At 40.3% G+C, this 19,422-nt stretch overlaps 1 protein-coding gene across 2 annotated transcripts in view; it reads left to right on the forward strand.

The window, feature by feature from the left end:
* The window catches only part of rassf4a (Ras association domain family member 4a), a 79,607-nt gene that overhangs the window by 12,610 nt on the left and 47,575 nt on the right, over window positions 1-19,422 (forward strand). For both annotated transcript variants that reach the window (XM_061910267.1, XM_061910268.1), the window contains exons 2-3: window positions 13,439-13,507; window positions 16,121-16,196. In XM_061910267.1, the coding sequence (XP_061766251.1) occupies window positions 13,455-13,507; window positions 16,121-16,196 (129 nt within the window). In that variant the 5' untranslated portion in view covers window positions 13,439-13,454. The remainder of the gene's footprint in view (window positions 1-13,438; window positions 13,508-16,120; window positions 16,197-19,422) is intronic.

A 19,422-nucleotide genomic window follows, 5' to 3' on the forward strand; every position in this document is an offset into this window, starting at 1 on the left:
CTATACATTTTGAACATTGCCTATGCTTTTATCGAGAAATATAATTATTGAAGATTCCAGACATGAGACTTTTTAAAATGAATGACATTATTTTACCTATATTTTTATGTATGATTTTTTTTTTACACTCTTTTGCCATTTCCAGCTATCATTGTAGTGCTTAACTGTATGTCATCTTACCTCTTCCAGCATTTTGTCAACTGTTTCCCCATTGGTGCATCTGGACTCAGACACACGGGCTCATTGTTGTGCTTCAGTGTCACTCTGTAAAACACATACAAGCGCACATGTTAGATCACCGAGGGTGTGTGTGTGTGTGTGTGTGTGTGTTTGAGCAGATACCTACATAACAGTGACCTTGTGACAGTTAGGGCTCTTGGGATACACATTGAGCTCCTTCAGTCTGCCCCGCACCGCCACTTGCGTCTCAGGACACAAACATCTTCCCGGAACAAACGTGCTGTCTGCACAAACACAATAACGAGATTACAGGTTCACTATGTGCCGAGTAACACAGATTAAAGTCACACATGCAGAGACAAATATAAACCGCTATACAGTGCAAACACACAAGCTGTTCTCACCTGTGTTCAGCACACAGCAAGCTGCCAGTAAGATGAGCCTGCAAACAAACTGAGGATTGAACTTCATGCTTGAATACTGACGGAGCTTGGACAATGAGCTCTTGAACCCCACGCCGCTCTTTATACCCTCGTGCTCCTCCCCCGCACTCGCAGAGCCGGGCTTTCCACACCCGGAAATTCCCTGGAGCACTTTCCTTCTTGGGATGCTGCAAAAAGGTGCGACATCATTACTGTAAAACCAAACTACTTCAATCGATAAAGAAGCTAATTTGCTTTATCGGTACCTATAGCCGAGGTACATTTCCCTCAATAGCCCTCTGGTCTCCTAAAAGCATGTTGGATCAGCCGAAACCAGCATTTAAGTTTTAACCACAAATCCAAAAAAGTATGTATGTATGACGCAAAAACCACAGAGTGCATCACCAGAAGATGACCATAACCACAGTGAAGCATCAGAACTTCTTGGCTGGAGAGGAATTTCACGTTTCAGCATGAGTCGAAAAATACAGGGGAACCTCCAGAGTGTATGGACCCAAATGTCAAACAATTTGGAGTTTCTGGGGGGAAAAAAAACAAACTTGGAAGTTCAAAACATTCTTTTTGCATGACATCACAGGAGACGTCTGCAACTCTTGTGAGACGTCAGCCTCAGTGAGCATCTTACTGCTAATGGGTTTGCAAAATGTGTGATGATAAACATAGACCCAGAAATGGGACTTTAAAAGGAACTGCACTTTATTTGGAATTTTGCTGGTCATTCACAGGCTTCACGGTGGCAGAGGGGTTAGTGCGTCTGCCTCACAATACGAAGGTCCTGCAGTCCTGGGTTCGAATCCAGGCTCGGGATCTTTCTGTGTGGAGTTTGCATGTTCTCCCCGTGAATGCGTGGGTTCCCTCCGGGTACTCCGGCTTCCTCCCACTTCCAAAGACATGCACCTGGGGATAGGTTGATTGGCAACACTAAATTGGCCCTAGTGTGTGAATGTGAGTGTGAATGTTGTCTGTCTATCTGTGTTGGCCCTGCGATGAGGTGGCGACTTGTCCAGGGTGTACCCCGCCTTCCGCCCGATTGTAGCTGAGATAGGCGCCAGCGCCCCCCGCGACCCCGAAAGGGAATAAGCGGTAGAAAATGGATGGATGGATGGTCATTCACAATTTTATGTAAGACAAGCGCACATATGTTTTTCTTTTTTTTATGCATTTAACAAGCAGCTCTATTCTGCCTGTAATCCCCTTAAAAACATCTAAACACCTCCATTAAGGTTATATATACACTGGGTTGTGAGTTTTTCCTTGCCCTTATGTGGGCTCTGAACCGTGGCTTGTGAAGCCCTTTTCCTTCAACAACATCCCTGATTACTACTGTATACTCACTGCAGACAATGTCTGCTGTCATTTGGATGCCGACTGATAAGATGTTCACATATTCCCGTTTAGTTGAAGAATGACTCATAATCATCGCAAAGGAAAAAAAAGGGGTTGGAACCAAGTGTCTTTTTGTGCATTCCTCGATATTCTCAGGTCTAAATTGAATGCCAAAGTTGACAAACTTTTCGGATTATGTCATCATCTTTCTGCTATCAAGGATAGGGACATTAGTAATTAGCTAGAACAGGGGTCTTAAAACTGCGTCCAAAATCTGGTCCACAGGAAGTCTGATTTTTTTTTTTTTATTTGTCCAACCACTACTATGTTAGCTACCTCTCTTCGTCTATAATGTCTATTTTCTGTTGGATCTACTCTCTATTTCTTGCTGCCCTTTTTTTTTTACATACTGTGATACTGTATATGAGGGGTGTCCAACTCATTTGAGCTCAGGGGTCACAAGGACGGAAATCTGCACACTTGTGGGCCAGACTATTAAAATCATGGTATTAAAACTAAAAAATACAGACAATTTCAGATTGTTCTCGTTGCCTTACTTTGGCCAAAAATAAAACAAACATTCTGAAAATATTACAATTACAGTGAAGAAGAAAATACCCGGCAGCGGTAAAGTTTAGATCAGGGGTTCCCAAACTACAAATACAGCCCGCCAGCTTCCAAAATCTGGCCCACGGGAAGTCTCAAGTTTTTTGTTTTAATTTGTCCTTTCTAGTATATTTTCTACCGCTTGTTACTCTCAGGGTCTCCTAGCCACTCAGGCATATCATATTGTCTAAAAATGCATTTTCCCATCGATAACGTAACATCATCGCACTCACGCCGGCAAGTGCGCAATGTTTTAGTCAATTAGTGCACACATATATATATATATATATATATATATATATATATATATATATATATATATATATATATATATATATATATATATATATATGTGCGCATTTTGGGTTGCCGACCCCTGTGCATATATATATATATATGTATATATATATATATATATATATATATATATATATATATATATACACATATATATATATATATATATATATATATATATATATATATATATATATATATATATATATACTGTATATATATGCACAGGGGTCGGCAACCCAAAACGTTGAAAGAGCCATATTGGACCAAAAATACAAAAACAAATCCGTCTGGAGCCGCAAAAAATTAAAAGCCATATTACATACAGATAGTGTGTCATGAGACATAAATTGAATCAAGAGGACTTAAAAGAAACTGAATGAGCTCAAATATAGCTCCAAATGAGGCATAATGATGCAATATGTACATACAGCTAGCCTAAATAGCATGTTAGCATCGATTAGCTTGCAGTCATGCTGTGACCAAATGTGTTTAACAAAACTCACCTTTGTGCATTCATGCTCAACGTTATAAGTTTAGTGGACAAAATGAGACAGAAAAAGACGTGGCATAAAACACGTCTTAGAAAGTCGGAGAAGGTTATACATGTAAACAAACTACGGTGAGTTCAAGGACCGCCAAAATTAGTAGGACAAAACGGCGCTCGCCAAATTCTCGAATCAGTGAAGCATGTTTAAAGGCCTACAGAAACACACTACTATACCGACCACGCAGTCTGATAGTTTATATATTAATGATGAAGTCTTAACATTGCAACACATGCCAATACGGCCGGTTTAGTTTACTAAATTACAATTTTAGGACGTTTTAGCCTAGCTTCACTTACGGCTAAAAGTCGTCTCTTTTCATCGCGCAATTACACAGTATTTTGGACATCTGTGTTGGTAAATCTTTTGCAATTTGTTCGATTAATAATGGAGACGTCAAATAAGAATGCTGTTGGTGGAAAGCGGTGGATTGCATCTAGCCTTTAGCAACCAAAACACAGCCGGTGTTTCTTTGTTTGTTGTGAAGCTTTAACACAGAGCGGTCAAGCGAATAAGTTTCTCTACGTCAACCAGCAAGTTTTTGGATGGTAAAATTGTGATATTAAGTCGGCTCTTACCGGAGACTTGAGTGGATTTCACTACCTCATACTGCAGCTCATAAAGGCAGCTGTGAGACACTGGCGTTCACCGCAGCCATCCGACTTTCAGGTATGACTTTATGATCTCACTAAAATACTATTAACACAATAAGCGGATTAGGGATTTTCCAGAATTATCCTGGTTAATGTGTCCACTGCCGCCGCCTGGAGCCGTTGCCTTTTCTTTCTTTTTTTTTAAGTGCTTGACTCTAACTTTCCTCATCCACGAATCTTTCATCCTCGCTCAAATTGATGGGGAAATCGTTGCTTTCTCGGTCCGAATTGCTCTTACTGCTGGTGCCTCACATTATAAACAATGTGAGGATCCCTCAAACCGGTGACGTCACGCGCACATCGTCTGCTACTTCCGGTACAGGCTAGACTTTTTTATTAGCGACCAAAAGTTGCGAACTTTATCGTCGTTGTTCTCTACTAAATTATTTCAGCAAAAATATGGTAATATCGCAAAATGATAAAGTATGACACATAGAATGGACCTGCTATCCCCGTTTAAATTAAAAAAAATATAATTTCAGTAGGCCTTTAATATAAACAGTGTGCTTTATAGCAACTAGGGAGGTGTGTGTCATGTTTGTCCTGCAGAAACCATCCATCCATCATCTTCCGCTTATCCGAGGTCGGGTCGCGGGGGCAACAGCCTAAGCAGGGAAACCCAAACTTCCCTCTCCCCAGCCACTTCGTCTAGCTCTTCCCGGGGGATCCCGAGGCATTCCCAGGCCAGCCGGGAGACATAGTCTTCCCAACGTGTCCTGGGTCTTCCCCGTGGCCTCCTACCGGTTGGACGTGCCCTAAACACCTCCCTAGGGAGGCGTTCGGGTGGCATCCTGACCAGATGCCCGAACCACCTCATCTGGCTCCTCTCGATGTGAAGAAGCAGCGGCTTTACTTTGAGTTCCTCCCGGATGGCAGAGCTTCTCACCCTATCTCTAAGGGAGAGCCCCGCCACACGGCGGAGGAAACTCATTTCGGCCGCTTGTACCCGTGATCTTATCCTTTCGGTCATGACCCAAAGCTCATGACCATAGGTGAGGATGGGAACGTAGATCGACCTGTAAATTGAGAGCTTTGCCTTCCGGCTCAGCTCCTTCTTCACCACAACGGATCGATACAACGTCCGCATTACTGAAGACGCCGCACCGATCCGCCTGTCGATCTCACAAAAAAAAACATTTTTTTTTTTTTTGCAGAAACCATATTAAAACAAAAAATATGTTTTTTCCCCTCATCATTTCCATTTTTTTCATATATTTTTGAAATAGCTCAAGAGAGCCACTAGAGCGGCGCTAAAGAGCCACGGGTTGCCGACCCCTGATATATATATATATATATATATATATATATATATATATATATATATATATATATATATATATATATATATATATATATATATATATATATATACGCATACACACAGCCCGGCCCCTGGGCAAATTTTTTTTATCCCAATGCGGCCCCCGAGTCAAAGACAAAAAGTTTGGGGACCCCTGATCTAGAATAAACTTTCACGAGCTACAAGGCGAGAAAGCAGTTCATCACCTAATGACATCAATAGCAGCACAAGCTTGATAGCTCTCTCTGAACACGGCGCCGCTATAAATACTTTGTCTGCGTTAGCGCTGATAAATACAATATCACTAATACTTGGTTAATATTCAGGTTAGAAAATTTAAATTGAGTATTGTTGGCGGTTTTTGGATGGTTATTTATTGGCCTCATGGGCGGAATGGAGGACCTGCCTGTGACTTCACTGGAAGCGCACTTTATAGTTTATAGTTTATAGATCGGCTTAAAAAAACACATCTGTCTTCTTGTCTCTCATAATGTAAAGGGACTTTGCTTGGGGCAGGGCTTTGGCACTTAAATAAGACTGCCCACAAAACAGGAAATTCTGAAGAGCTGCTTGAAGATGGTCTGTGAAACAAACTCTGTGTATGATTTTGACAAAAGTGCCACTGTTACATGTTACAGTATGTAGACCAGTTGTCCCAAGTATCGGTCCAGGGATCGGTACGTGTCTGGGACGTATTTGCTACCGGGCCACACATAAAGAATAATTATTTATAAACTACCGCATTTTCTCCGACTTAAGTTTTGCATGTCCCACTAAACACACCAATAAGTTTGTTAACAGATCTATATTACAACTCCTTTATTATAGTACATAGGACACTGCACATTAATGGAAATATAAAATGTTAATGAGCCAGATTGTAGCCAAAGGCTAATTTTTGTCTGTTTTTATCTGCCACACGTAGAAAGCCGGTCTGTGAAAATATTGCATATATTAGACCGGTCCCTGGTGGAAAACATGTTGGGGAACCCTGATATAGACCACAAGGAAGTGTTTTAGATGTAGAAAACAAATTATAAACTGAGGCCTTTAAAATGAGTCTGATTTAATTATTCAAATACATGCACAAAATAGTTGTATCTTAGTTTACCAAGCATATGACAACATAAATTATTGTATATGAATTAGGGCTGTCAAAAATAATGAGTTAAATCATGTGATTAATCCAAAAAAGTTAACACATTAATCCTGTATATATGCAAATTAATCATGCTCTCATTCAACCCTTCTTCGATTACGCTTGCACCTCCTGGTACCCCAGCACCTCCAAAACCCTCAAATCTAGACTCCAAACATCCCAGAATAAGCTAATCCGGTTACTTTTAGACCTCCACCCCAGATCACACCTCAATCCAACCCACTTCTCCAAAGTGGGCTGGCTCAGGGTGGAGGACGGAGTAAAACAACTTGCACTGAGCCTAGTCTATAAAATCCGCTACACCTCCTTGATACCGAAGTACATGTCAAACTACTTCCTTAACGTAAATGACCGCCAGAACCACAACACCAGGGGGAGCTCCACAAACCACGTTAAACCCAGATTTCGATCTAACAAAGGTTTTAACTCATTCTCTTTCTATGCCACATCAATGTGGAATGCACTCCCAACAGGTATAAAAGTATATTAAAAGTATCTATATTCCTTCAAAACCGCTCTAAAACAACACCTCCAGGCAACTTCAACACTTTACTAATACCCTCCTCCATTCACATCCCATCTCCCCGGATTATAAACAACTCACATGTACTTCTAATGTATATACTTGTTCTTATGCTATGTGAACTCACTATGTTCTCTGCTGGCTGTAAATATCCTACTAAATAAGACCTACACTGTTTCAATGTCCACATTTCTCTGTTGATGCAATTGTTGATGACTGGAGTTCTGATATCATCCAAAGCTCCTCATCCCACCCCCCGGATTGTAAATAATGTAAATAATTCAATGTACATACTATGATGATTAACTTGTGTGATGACTGTATTATGTTGATAGTATATATTTGTAACATGAATTGATAAACGTGGACCCCGACTTAAACAAGTTGAAAAACTTATTCGGGTGTTACCATTTAGTGTTCAATTGTACGGAATATGTACTGAACTGTGAAATCTACTAATAACATTTCCAATCAATCAAGTCTATTTTTCTCGTCTCAGACGTCATTAAAACAAAAATGGCGGATATATCTACTGTGGTTGAGGAAGGTCAATAGAAAAGCAAACGCCACAAGACAATATCATTAATTACACCACAAAAACTTTCAGCTCCAACACGATTGCAAGAGCCAAAACAAATACAAACAAAACAACACAATATAAAGCCATAACTTAACTTTTAGGCACAAAAGACGGGACCGACAAAACGGACAGCGAAGCAAGTTATGGCGATGCAGCAATTTCCGGAACACAAAATGGATCGGTTCGCAGCCGAGTGTGAAGCGACCGGAATGAGAATCAGCACCTCCGAGTCGGAGTCCATGGTTCTTGCCCGGAAAAGGGTGGAGTGCCATCTCCGGGTTGGGGAGGAGACCCTGCCCCAAGTGGAGGAGTTCAAGTACCTAGGAGTCTTGTTCACGAGTGGGGGAAGAGTGGATCGTGAGATCGACAGGCGGATCGGTGCGGCGTCTTCAGTAATGCGGACGTTGTACCGATCCGTTGTGGTGAAGAAGGAGCTGAGCCGGAAGGCAAAGCTCTCAATTTACCGGTCGATCTACGTTCCCATCCTCACCTATGGTCATGAGCTTCGGGTCATGACCGAAAGGATAAGATCATGGGTACAAGCGGCCGAAATGAGTTTCCTCTGCCGGGTGGCGGGGCTCTCCCTTAGAGATAGGGTGAGAAGCTCTGCCATCCGGGGGGAACTCTAAGTAAAGCCGCTGCTCCTTCACATCGAGAGGAGCCAGATGAGGTGGTTCGGGCATCTGGTTAGGATGCCACCCGAACGCCTCCCTAGGGATGTGTTTAGGGCACGTCCAGCTGGTAGGAGGCCACGGGGAAGACCCTGGACACGTTGGGAAGACTATGTCTCCCGGCTGGCCTGGGAACGCCTCGGGATCCCCCGGGAAGAGCTAGACGAAGTGGCTGGAGAGAGGGAAGTCTGGGCTTCCCTGCTTAGGCTGCTGCCCCCGCGACCCGACCTCGGATAAGCAGAAGATGATGGATGGATGGATGGATGGAAAATGAAGCTTCAACAACTCCAGCCAGTGAAAAGTTATTTGATGAGAAATAATTAAAAAGAAGAGATTGACGTAGGGGGCTATAGATGAGGGGACCTACAAAAGTACACATTTCTGCACACCTGCGATGCTGTCGGTCATCGGTGACGCCAGGGCGGAAAGCAGATACAGTATGGTCGGGTCAGGGAACTTTATTTAGCAGGTAAATTTACTCAAAAAATGTTGGTTACTGTACTTTTATTGAAAATTGCTTGAATATTGAAAATGAGAACAGAAAGTATTTACTCTTGTTAATTTAACCTATAGTGTTGGTTGCACTTTATTCAAATACAATGTGAATGTATTGGCCATTAATTGTTGTTTACTTGTTTGTGCTTATCCATTTATTTTTTTTTAAATTCCCTGACAAGAAATGACCGGAATATAGGAAACTTTGCCTACAGCATCCAATATCCACTATTTATTTCTCTGTCAGACTGCTTGATTTTTTTTTTTTTTTGCGAAAAGGTTACTGAATCGATTTTTAACTCACCAAATAGTTTCAAATTGTATCGTTCATAAAAAAAATTAGATGGTCCCTGAATCGTATCAGCAACCATAAATAACGAATAAATAGAATCGTTAATGCTAACTTTTACACCACTATCAGGCATTCAAGTAAAACATTTTAAGGATGACATTCTTACTATAAAATTGCATTTGTGTCAAAATTTTGGGATCGTTTTTAAGTTAAATCGGAACATGTGATTAATCATCGTTAATCCAAATTCAAAAGCGTGATTAATCTGATTTAAAAATATATACTGTATAATTTGACAATACTTATCAATCAATCAATCAATCAATCAATGTTTACTTATATAGCCCTAAATCACTAGTGTCTCAAAGGGCTGCACAAACCACTACGACATCCTCGGTAGGCCCACATAAGGGCAAGGAAAACTCACACCCAGTGGGACGTCGGTGACAATGATGACTATGAGAACCTTGGAGAGGAGGAAAGCAATGGATGTCGAGCGGGTCTAACATGATACTGTGAAAGTTCAATCCATAATGGATCCAACACAGTCGCGAGAGTCCAGTCCAAAGCGGATCCAACACAGCAGCGAGAGTCCCGTTCACAGCGGAGCCAGCAGGAAACCATCCCAAGCGGAGGCGGATCAGCAGCGCAGAGATGTCCCCAGCCGATACACAGGCAAGCAGTACATGGCCACCGGATCGGACCGGACCCCCTCCACAAGGGAGAGTGGGACATAGGAGAAAAAGAAAAGTAACGGCAGATCAACTGGTCTAAAAAGGGAGTCTATTTAAAGGCTAGAGTATACAAATGAGTTTTAAGGTGAGACTTAAATGCTTCTACTGAGGTGGCATCTCGAACTGTTACCGGGAGGGCATTCCAGAGTACTGGAGCCCGAAATGAAAAAGCTCTATAGCCCGCAGACTTTTTTTGGGCTTTGGGAATCACTAATAAGCCGGAGTCCTTTGAACGCAGATTTCTTGCCGGGACATATGGTACGATACAATCGGCAAGATAGGATGGAGCTAGACCGTGTAGTATTTTATACGTAAGTAGTAAAACCTTAAAGTCACATCTTAAGTGCACAGGAAGCCAGTGCAGGTGAGCCAGTACAGGCGTAATGTGATCAAACTTTCTTGTTCTTGTCAAAAGTCTAGCAGCCGCATTTTGTACCAACTGTAATCTTTTAATGCTAGACATGGGGAGACCCGAAAATAATACGTTACAGTAGTCGAGGCGAGACGTAACAAACGCATGGATAATGATCTCAGCGTCTTTAGTGGACAGAATGGAGCGAATTTTAGCGATATTACGGGGATGAAAGAAGGCCGTTTTAGTAACGCTTTTAATGTGTGCCTCAAAGGAGAGAGTTGGGTCGAAGATAATACCCAGATTCTTTACCGTGTCGCCTTGTTTAATTGTTTGGTTGTCAAATGTTTGAGTTGTATTATTAAATAGAGTTCGGTGTCTAGCAGGACCGATAATCAGCATTTCCGTTTTTTTGGCGTTGAGTTGCAAAAAGTTAGCGGACATCCATTGTTTAATTTCATTAAGACACGCCTCCAGCTGACTACAATCCGGCGTGTTGGTCAGCTTTAGGGGCGTGTAGAGTTGGGTGTCATCAGCATAACAGTGAAAGCTAACACCGTATTTGCGTATGATGTCACCTAGCGGCAGCATGTAGATGCTGAAGAGTGCAGGGCCAAGGACCGAACCCTGGGGAACTCCACACGTTTACCTTAACGTAGTCCGAGGTCACATTGTTATGGGAGACACACTGCATCTGACACACTGTGTATGGAGATAGGTGTAAAGAAGGGAATAATAAAGAAGTGGTGGAGACCGGACCTGCTCTCATAGATAGATAGATAGATGGATAGTACTTTATTGATTCCTTCAGGAGAGTTCCCTCAGGAAAATTAAAATTCCAGCAGCAGTGTACAGAATTGAGATCAATTTAAAGAAAAAAGTAAATAATGGGGGTTTAAAAGGAAACAAAATAGAGAAATATTACAAAAAGAATAAAAACAATGGGAATAACAATATAACAGTAAAATAAGAATATAACAAGACAAAGTAGGCAGTAGTGACCATGTTATGAAAACGTATTGCACTGTTAATGTTTTGCATCCCCTGTCATCCTAATACCCCCCGCCCCCCGTCCCAGAGAGGAGTTGTACAGTCTAATGGCGTGTGGGACAAAGGAGTTCTTGAGTCTATTAGTCCTGCACTTGGGATGAAGCAGTCTAGCACTGAACAGGCTTCTCTGGCTACTGATAACACTATGCAGAGGGTGACTGTCATCATCCAGGATGCTCACTAGTTTGTCCACAGTCCTCTTCTCTGCCACCCTCACCAGTGAGTCCAGTTTCATTCCCATTGTAGAACCGGCCCGCCTGATCAGTTTCTCATAATAAAAGGGAGTCATGAGAGCAGGTCCGGTCTCCACCACTTCTTAATTATTTCCTTCTTTACACATATCTCCATACACCATACCTTCTTCAACAACCCACCGTTATATATACCTCTTACGTCACAGCACTACGGCAACACTGAAGGGACACCCTGAACTGTTTCTTACACTAATATGAATTTATAAAGAAAGTGAATGTCTGGAATGTATGTGGCTACACCGCAAAGAGATTTAATTGTACTCAGATGATGATGTCATACAGTGAAAGGTGCTTCAATAAACCACACTGATCCCTCTTAAGCAACCTACTTATTATACTCTGTTTACTTTCTTTAAATGATTGTAACACATTTGTTGTTGAAATTGTCCTTGTCCCACATTCTTTAACCACGTTATCACTTTCTCTCATTTTGTTAAGAAAAAGCTTCATTTACATTTAACATTGACTTTCTATACCCACAATCACATTGAACTAATGCAAACGAACTAGTAATGCAAAGTACATGCTTTCTGAAATAGTACTAGTACTAATACTGCAAAAGACAACGAAGCCATCTGGCTGTTGAATCAAAGTTTAGGCTTTGGCAATTGTTGTCCCAGCATGTTGCTTCTTGGACGGTTGAGTCTGTGTCAACAAGACCATGTGATTTCTCCTAACTGCGTGTCTCTTGCCTGTACTGCAGCACCGCAGCTTTTATGTGCCGTGAGCCACATGACAACACCATACACTTTCATCAATTGGCATTGGTGCGGTACAAAAAAAAAAACATGCCAATTTGAACAAAATCGTGCAATATATTTCAATCTTTTAGCGTTATTTGATAAATTATTTCTTAATCTCCTTTTTTTTTTCCCCCTTGGCCTCAGTCTGCACCCCCACTCCAGGGCCTAGGCTAAGATCGATTTTTAAATTTTATTTTAATCTTCTATTTTTTCCCCCCCGCCCCAACCCCCCCCACCCCCACCACCCTTGTTTACCTGTATGTCATCTTTTTTTGTAAGGGGCGCTGGAAGCCGGCAGACCCGTCAGCGATCCTGTTCTGTCTCCCTGTAATGTTTGTCTGATCTTGAATGGGATTGTGCTGAAAATTGTAATTTTCCTGAAGGAACTCTCCTGACGGAATAAATAAAGTACTATCTAATCTAATCTAATCTAACCTTCAATTATTTATACATTATAACATCAGTTTTTACTCTTACATTTACTTATCTTTTATTTTAGTTACTTTATTCTCTGTTTATTTCATATACTTTTTATTTCTTATCTAGTTTTGTATTTTTTTATCACAAGTTTTATTGTGTCCATTTTATGTTAGATTCTTGCGCTATGACACAAGAGTTGAATTGGAGAATGAAGTTGTATTACATAAGCTCTGCTTTTTCCTACTCCTTTTCGGACATGTTTAATTTTGCAAAAGTAATCATGTTATGTTATTATGCATGTAATCATGTTATGTTATTATGCATGAAAATAGGTAAATTATTACCATGTATTTGTCTTCATACTTTATTGATGATATCACTGTGATGAGTAAGAGACATCTTCGATGCGCAGCTGGATGCATTGTGGTCGTCTACGACTGTGCTTCTCTGGTTTACCAATACATTTGTCATTGTGGTTATAGTCAGTTGTTGTGTAGAGCTGCACCGAGTCATACTGAGAACTTTCTCCAATATTTTGTTCCATGTCCCAAAATAAGTATAATATGTTGAATTAATACTTAAAAAATAGCATTATTATCATAAAAGAACAGAATTTGGGTGTAGCTCTTGTATTGGATTAGATTCAACTATACTTTGTATGTTTGTGTCCACCTTGTTCTACCTAATTTCACTATGATAGATAATCTGTACGCTTGTCAAATCCGGCAACCAAAAGGTCATGCATTAAAAGAAAAAAAAAAAGAAATTGTGATTCTTAACCTATTCTCTTTCCCTTTTTGTGTTTGCCACAGTTTAACTCCTGTCAGAATGTGTGAGCATCCAACATACGTGAAGCTGAGTTCAGAGAAACTAATACCAAAGTAAGTATTGCTACTTTTTATTAGGGGTGTACTCATACATCTTTTTCACTTCCAATATGTTACCGATATTGGACCCTTGAGTGATTGCCTATACCCATATTAATACGATACGATATTAGAGGGTGTCATAGTATAGGTTCATACTTTTATTATTTTGTAGTGTGGAAGTTTGATAAAGGTTTAGATTAAGTTAAATTAGTCAAACAGAAAAAAATGGTAGTTATGAAAAACACTAACCTTACGACATAAAAGTGCATATTTTTGTTTTTTTTTTAGTGTAGAATATTACAAAAGTTGTGATCAAGTGAAATTACTCAAAGTACATCAGGTATAAAAACACTGACCCGATGAAAGATTCTTGCTTTTAAAGTCGAGTGTTGATTTGTGGTTTGGCCACACATAGATTTCACAATAATTCATTAACCTAGGGGCATGACCCAGGAAGTTTAATGATGCGGATTTGTTACTGGATACCTTTTGATACGCTTCTGTCTTGGAGATTTTGTATGTGTAAGTAATATGCAACTACAATTTTTGTTGTACTTGTTAATGTTGACAATCGTCATATTTTAGACTGCAATATTCTTTAGTTCAATCAATCAATCAATCAATGTTTATTTATATAGCCCCAAATCACAAATGTCTCAAAGGACTGCACAAATCATTACGACTACAACATCCTCGGAAGAACCCACAAAAGGGCAAGGAAAACTCACACCCAGTTAAGGACACTTGTTACGTACGCCCATCTTGGGTGCTTAGCTGCTTATCTGCTAGCTCCCAGTAGCTTACAGCAGTGGTTCTCAACCATTTTTCAGTGATGTACCCCCTGTGAACATTTTTTTGATTCAAGTACCCCTTAATCAGAGCAAAGCATTTTTGGTTGAAAAAAAGAGATACAGAAGTAAAATACAGCACTATGTCATCAGTTTCTGATTTATTCAATTGTATGGCAGTGCAAAATATTGCTCATTTGTAGTGGTCTTTCTTGAACTATTTGGAAAAAAACATAAAAATAACTAAAAACTTGTTGAAAAATAAACAAGTGATTCAATTATAAATAAAGATTTCTACACATAGAAGTAATCATCAACTTAAAGTGCCCTCTTTGGGGATTGTAATAGAGATCCATCTGGATTCATGAACTTCATTCTAAACATTTCTTCACAAAAAAAGAAATCTTTAACATCAATATTTATGGAACATGTCCACAAAAAAATCTAGCTGTCAACACTGAATATTGCATTGCTGTATTTTTTTTTTCACAGTTTATGAACTTAAATTTATATATTTTGTTGAACTATTATTGAATAAATATATTTATAAAGGATTTTTGAATTGTTGCTATTTTTTAAATATTTAAAAAAAAATCTCATGTACCCCTTGGCATGCCTTCAAGTACCCCCTGGGGTATGTGTACCCCCATTTGAGAACCACTGGCTTACAGTATAGTGTTTACCATTTTGTTGACCATGTTTACCATTTACTTCACTAAAATACAAGAAAAGATCAAACTTATGTGCTTATTGGAGGACATTTAAATGTTAACTGTCTGTTCAGCATTGCACAATTGAACGTGCTGCATATATCAGACAATTTAGATGCAAGCGTTTTTTTTGCTGATATCGTACCGATATCAGTATCGGATCAGGACAACCCTACTTTTTATATATTTCTATACACTATAGCAGGGGTGCCCATTACGTCGAGTCGATCTCGGAGGGTGTGTCAGTCGATCTCAAGCCAGGCATTAAAAAATAGACATAAAAATGAGCAATCATCAATCATACCAAGACTTCACTTTCGTCAGTTGTTTGACATTCTCGGCACCCGAGGATCTTGTGAGATGACGCTGGCTGCTGCCAGCTCATATTTAAGAAAAAAATCACTAACAGGGCGGACGCAGAGAAACACATTTTATTTCTAGAGAGTCCGTACCTACTGTCAAAACTCTAAAGACGGACTGCACAGTTCCTGTCTTCACCATAAAAGACCTGTTTCATCCTGCCTGTGTTTACAAAATAAGAGTCTCAGAAAGCTAGTGTGCACAAGCTAGCAAGCTACGGAGTTTGATGCCAATGTATTTCTCCCCCGCCCTCAGCGACCGCTTTCTCACTTGCTTGCCCACCCGCACAGTCACTGACGTCACTCACCTGCTGCCAGACATTAAAGGGCCACACACATATGCTACTCTCATAACAAAGTGTTTAAAAAGGAGTATGCAAGTTGGACAAATGAGATGCCAAATCCAACCACTTTCATGTGGTATTGGACAGAAAGGAGGACTTTTTTTTTCCTCCATTTGAAAATGTGGACGTTATCAGCACCACTGTCTAATTCCAATCAATGCAAGTCATCAGAATCAAATACACCAACTTATATTCTTGTCTTCATGAAAGAAAGGAATCTATGTGTGTTAAACATGCTTGTATTATCATTAAACACCATTAACTTGTTAACAAAAATGTCTCTTTCATAAATAAATAAATATAAATTATAAATAGGAATGAGGTAGATCTCCTCGATTTGGTCAATTGAAAAGTAGCTCGCCTGCAGAAAAAGTGTGAGCGCCCCTGCACTATAGCGATTACTTAATTGCATGTTTTTTGTCAGGTCGGACATCCTGTCGCTGCTTCGGACCTACAATTGCTACCATGAAGGGAAGAACTTCCAGCTGAGGGCTCGTGAGGTAAGCGAGGAAACTGGCGGGTTACAGGAAGAGTTTTGGAAATCTGTTTACTCTTTACTGCCTGGGGGAAACCAGTGCTGCATCATACGGAAAGGGAAACCAATTAGACCAGCACTGTTGTTCTCAGAACAAGAGGGGTTAAAATGGGCATGAAGTGTCCAAAATGCAGCTCAACTGCTGACGAAACACTAAAAAAACTAAAATCCCCATTTTGCTCTTGTTAATACGGAATAAATGAGTGGGCCTCTCAGATCTGAAGTCATACACACAAACCACCCCTTGCCAACTTAACCTTTTGCTGTTAGCGCTGTAAAACTCTTTGCAGAAATATGGTTATTTGTTAGATAATTGCTATGTGGTATTTATGGCCAGGAGTTTCCCCTTGTGTTCACCAGCAGGTTGCTGAGTAGCCTTAGACCATATACTATATGTATGTGTGTGTGTGTGTGTGTGTGTGTGTGTGGGCAGACAGGCAACAGTGGTCATGATGTGTCCCTCATATTTGCCCCCCCCACCACTCAGACTTAGGATATTGTCTCATTCTGGGAAAGTCCCACACATTCCGACTGATGGCGACCCTCACATGGACTGCAAAATATGGGAGTACAGTTACTAATGTTATATGTTATTGTATAGTATTTTTTTTCTACCGCTTGTTCCTTTTCGGGGTGGCGGGGGGTCGCTGGAGCCTAGCTCAGCTGCGTAATAAGTGTATGTTAGGGGTGTAACGGTACACAAAAATGTTGGTTCGGTACGTACTTCGGTTTAGAGGTCACGGTTTGGTTCATTTTCGGTACAGTAAGAAAACAACAAAATATACATTTTTTGGTTATTTATTTACCAAATTTGTAAACAATGGCTTTATCCTTTTAACATTGGGAACACTATAATAATTCTGCCCACGTTAATCCCCATTAAACTGCCTCAAGTTGTTGCTTTGATTAAATAAAATTAAAAAAACTTTCTTCTACATATACAAAGTGCAACATTAAACAGTTTCCATTGAAACTGTTTAATGTCAACTCCATCCATCCATCCATTTTCTACCACTTGTTCCTTTTCAGGGTGGCGGGGGGTCGCTGGAGCCTATCTCAGTTGCGTTCGGGCGGAAGGCGTAATATGTGTATGTTAGGGGTGTAATGGTACACAAAAATTTCAGTTCGGTACGTACCTCGGTTTAGAGGTCACGGTTTGGTTCAATTTCGGTACAGTAAGAAAACAACAAAATATAAATGTATTGGTTATTTATTTACCAAATTTATAAACAATGGCTTTATCCTTTTAACATTGGGAACACTATAATAATTCTGCCCACGTTAATCCACATTAAACTGCCTCAAGTTGTTGCTTTGATTCAATAAAATGAAAAAAACTTTCTTCTACATATAAAAAGTGCAACATTAAACAGTTTCCATTGAAACTGTTTAATGTCAACTCATCATGCTTAATTTATTACAGCATTTGGGAAGCCTGTAGTTGACTTTTGTTTTGTAAATGTTGTCTTTTTATCAACATGTGATAGCAGGGACCCTGCTATTCAAAACTGGGCTGTTACATTACTGATGATTCATGTAACTATAACTAAAAAATAGTACAATTGCAATAGGAGAGACTATTCATCCCTAAACACAATGGAGTTCAATGAAATAACAGACAGACAGGGCTTTGCTGCCCCTAACACACACACACACACACACACACACACACACACACACACACACACACACACACACACACACACACACACAGCAAAATGAGCTAACGTTACACTAAAAGCTAATTAGCCTTCACCTCAAGCCTATACTGTGAGCTAGCTGAGCTGCAGTTAAAGTTTCCAGAAGGTCAACGGGCTCATAGTGATGTTTGTAATTGTTGTGACTGGGAACTGTTTAGTATAATTTGGGTAGAGTCCGCTGCTCCCCTGCTAAACTAATATCTCTGCTCGACGCTAAAACATTGACATGCTGCTGATTGGCTGTTACATTGCTCTGAATACGCCCTGCTGATTGGCTGTTACATTGCTCTGAATACGCACTGCTGATTGGCTTTGTATGTAACCAATCAGATGGTTGTGTGGGCGGGACAATGCTGGGTGCTCACTGCTCAGACAGAGGCAGAAAGCAGAGCAGCTTGTGAAGACTTCTTCCAAACTCGTTCGGTACGCCCGCGTGCCGAACCGAAACCCCCGTACCGAAACGGTTCAATACAAATACACGTACCGTTACACCCTTATATGTATATATTTATATGTATGTATGTAACACGGGAGCAAGAAGCTAGTAAATATAAAGTTACATGAAAATAAATACCAAATGTAAGCGTCGCGTGAAGCGAACAAGACTGCCAGACAGAGTGTGGTGCGAGAAAGGAATATATCGCTCTCTGATTAGTGACTGGGAGCCGGTGAGTTTTGACCACTAGTCAGTACCAGGTGCAGAAAATCAGCACTCATAGCAACTATGAAAACAAGCGAGGGTGTTGAAACAGAAATAAACAACTAAGGAAAAAACTAACTAAACATACCATGACCCGGTCAACGGATCATGACACTCTCGACCTACAATAACACCCTTAAGTCAGCTTTACACTCTTTAAATCCAATATGGTAATGCTGGCTGTGGCAATAAGTAACCATGGTAAAGTGAAGTATATTTATATAGCGCTTTTCTCTAGACAGTAAAAGCGCTTTGCATAGTGAAACCGATTATCTGCATCTTTAGGCTACATTTAAACCAGTGTGGGTGGCACTGGGAGCAGGTGGGTCAAGTGTCTTGCCCAAGGACATAACAGCAGTGACGAGGATGGCGGAAGCTTGGATCGAAACTGGAACCCGTACGTTGCGGGCAAGGCCGCGCTACCAAACGATCCACGCCACCTCAGTGAACTGAACAATGCGCTTTGGGAATTTTTTAGTGGCCTATGCCAGTGGTTCTCAAATGGGGGTACGTGTACCCTTGGGGGTACTTGAAGGTATGCCAAGGGGTCCGTGAGATATTTTCTAAAAATAGCAACAATTCAAAAATCCTTTATGAATATATTTATTTAATAATACTTCAACAAAATATGAATTTAAGTTCGTAAACTGTGAAAAGAAATGCAACAATGCAATATTCAGTGTTGACAGCTAGATTTTTCGTGGACATGTTCCATAAATATTGATGTTAAAGATTTATTTTTTTGTGAAGAAATGTTTAGAATTAAGTTCATGAACCTAGATGGATCTCTA

Source organism: Nerophis ophidion, linkage group LG09, assembly GCF_033978795.1.
Source record: "Nerophis ophidion isolate RoL-2023_Sa linkage group LG09, RoL_Noph_v1.0, whole genome shotgun sequence".
Taxonomy (NCBI): Eukaryota; Metazoa; Chordata; class Actinopteri; order Syngnathiformes; family Syngnathidae; genus Nerophis; species Nerophis ophidion.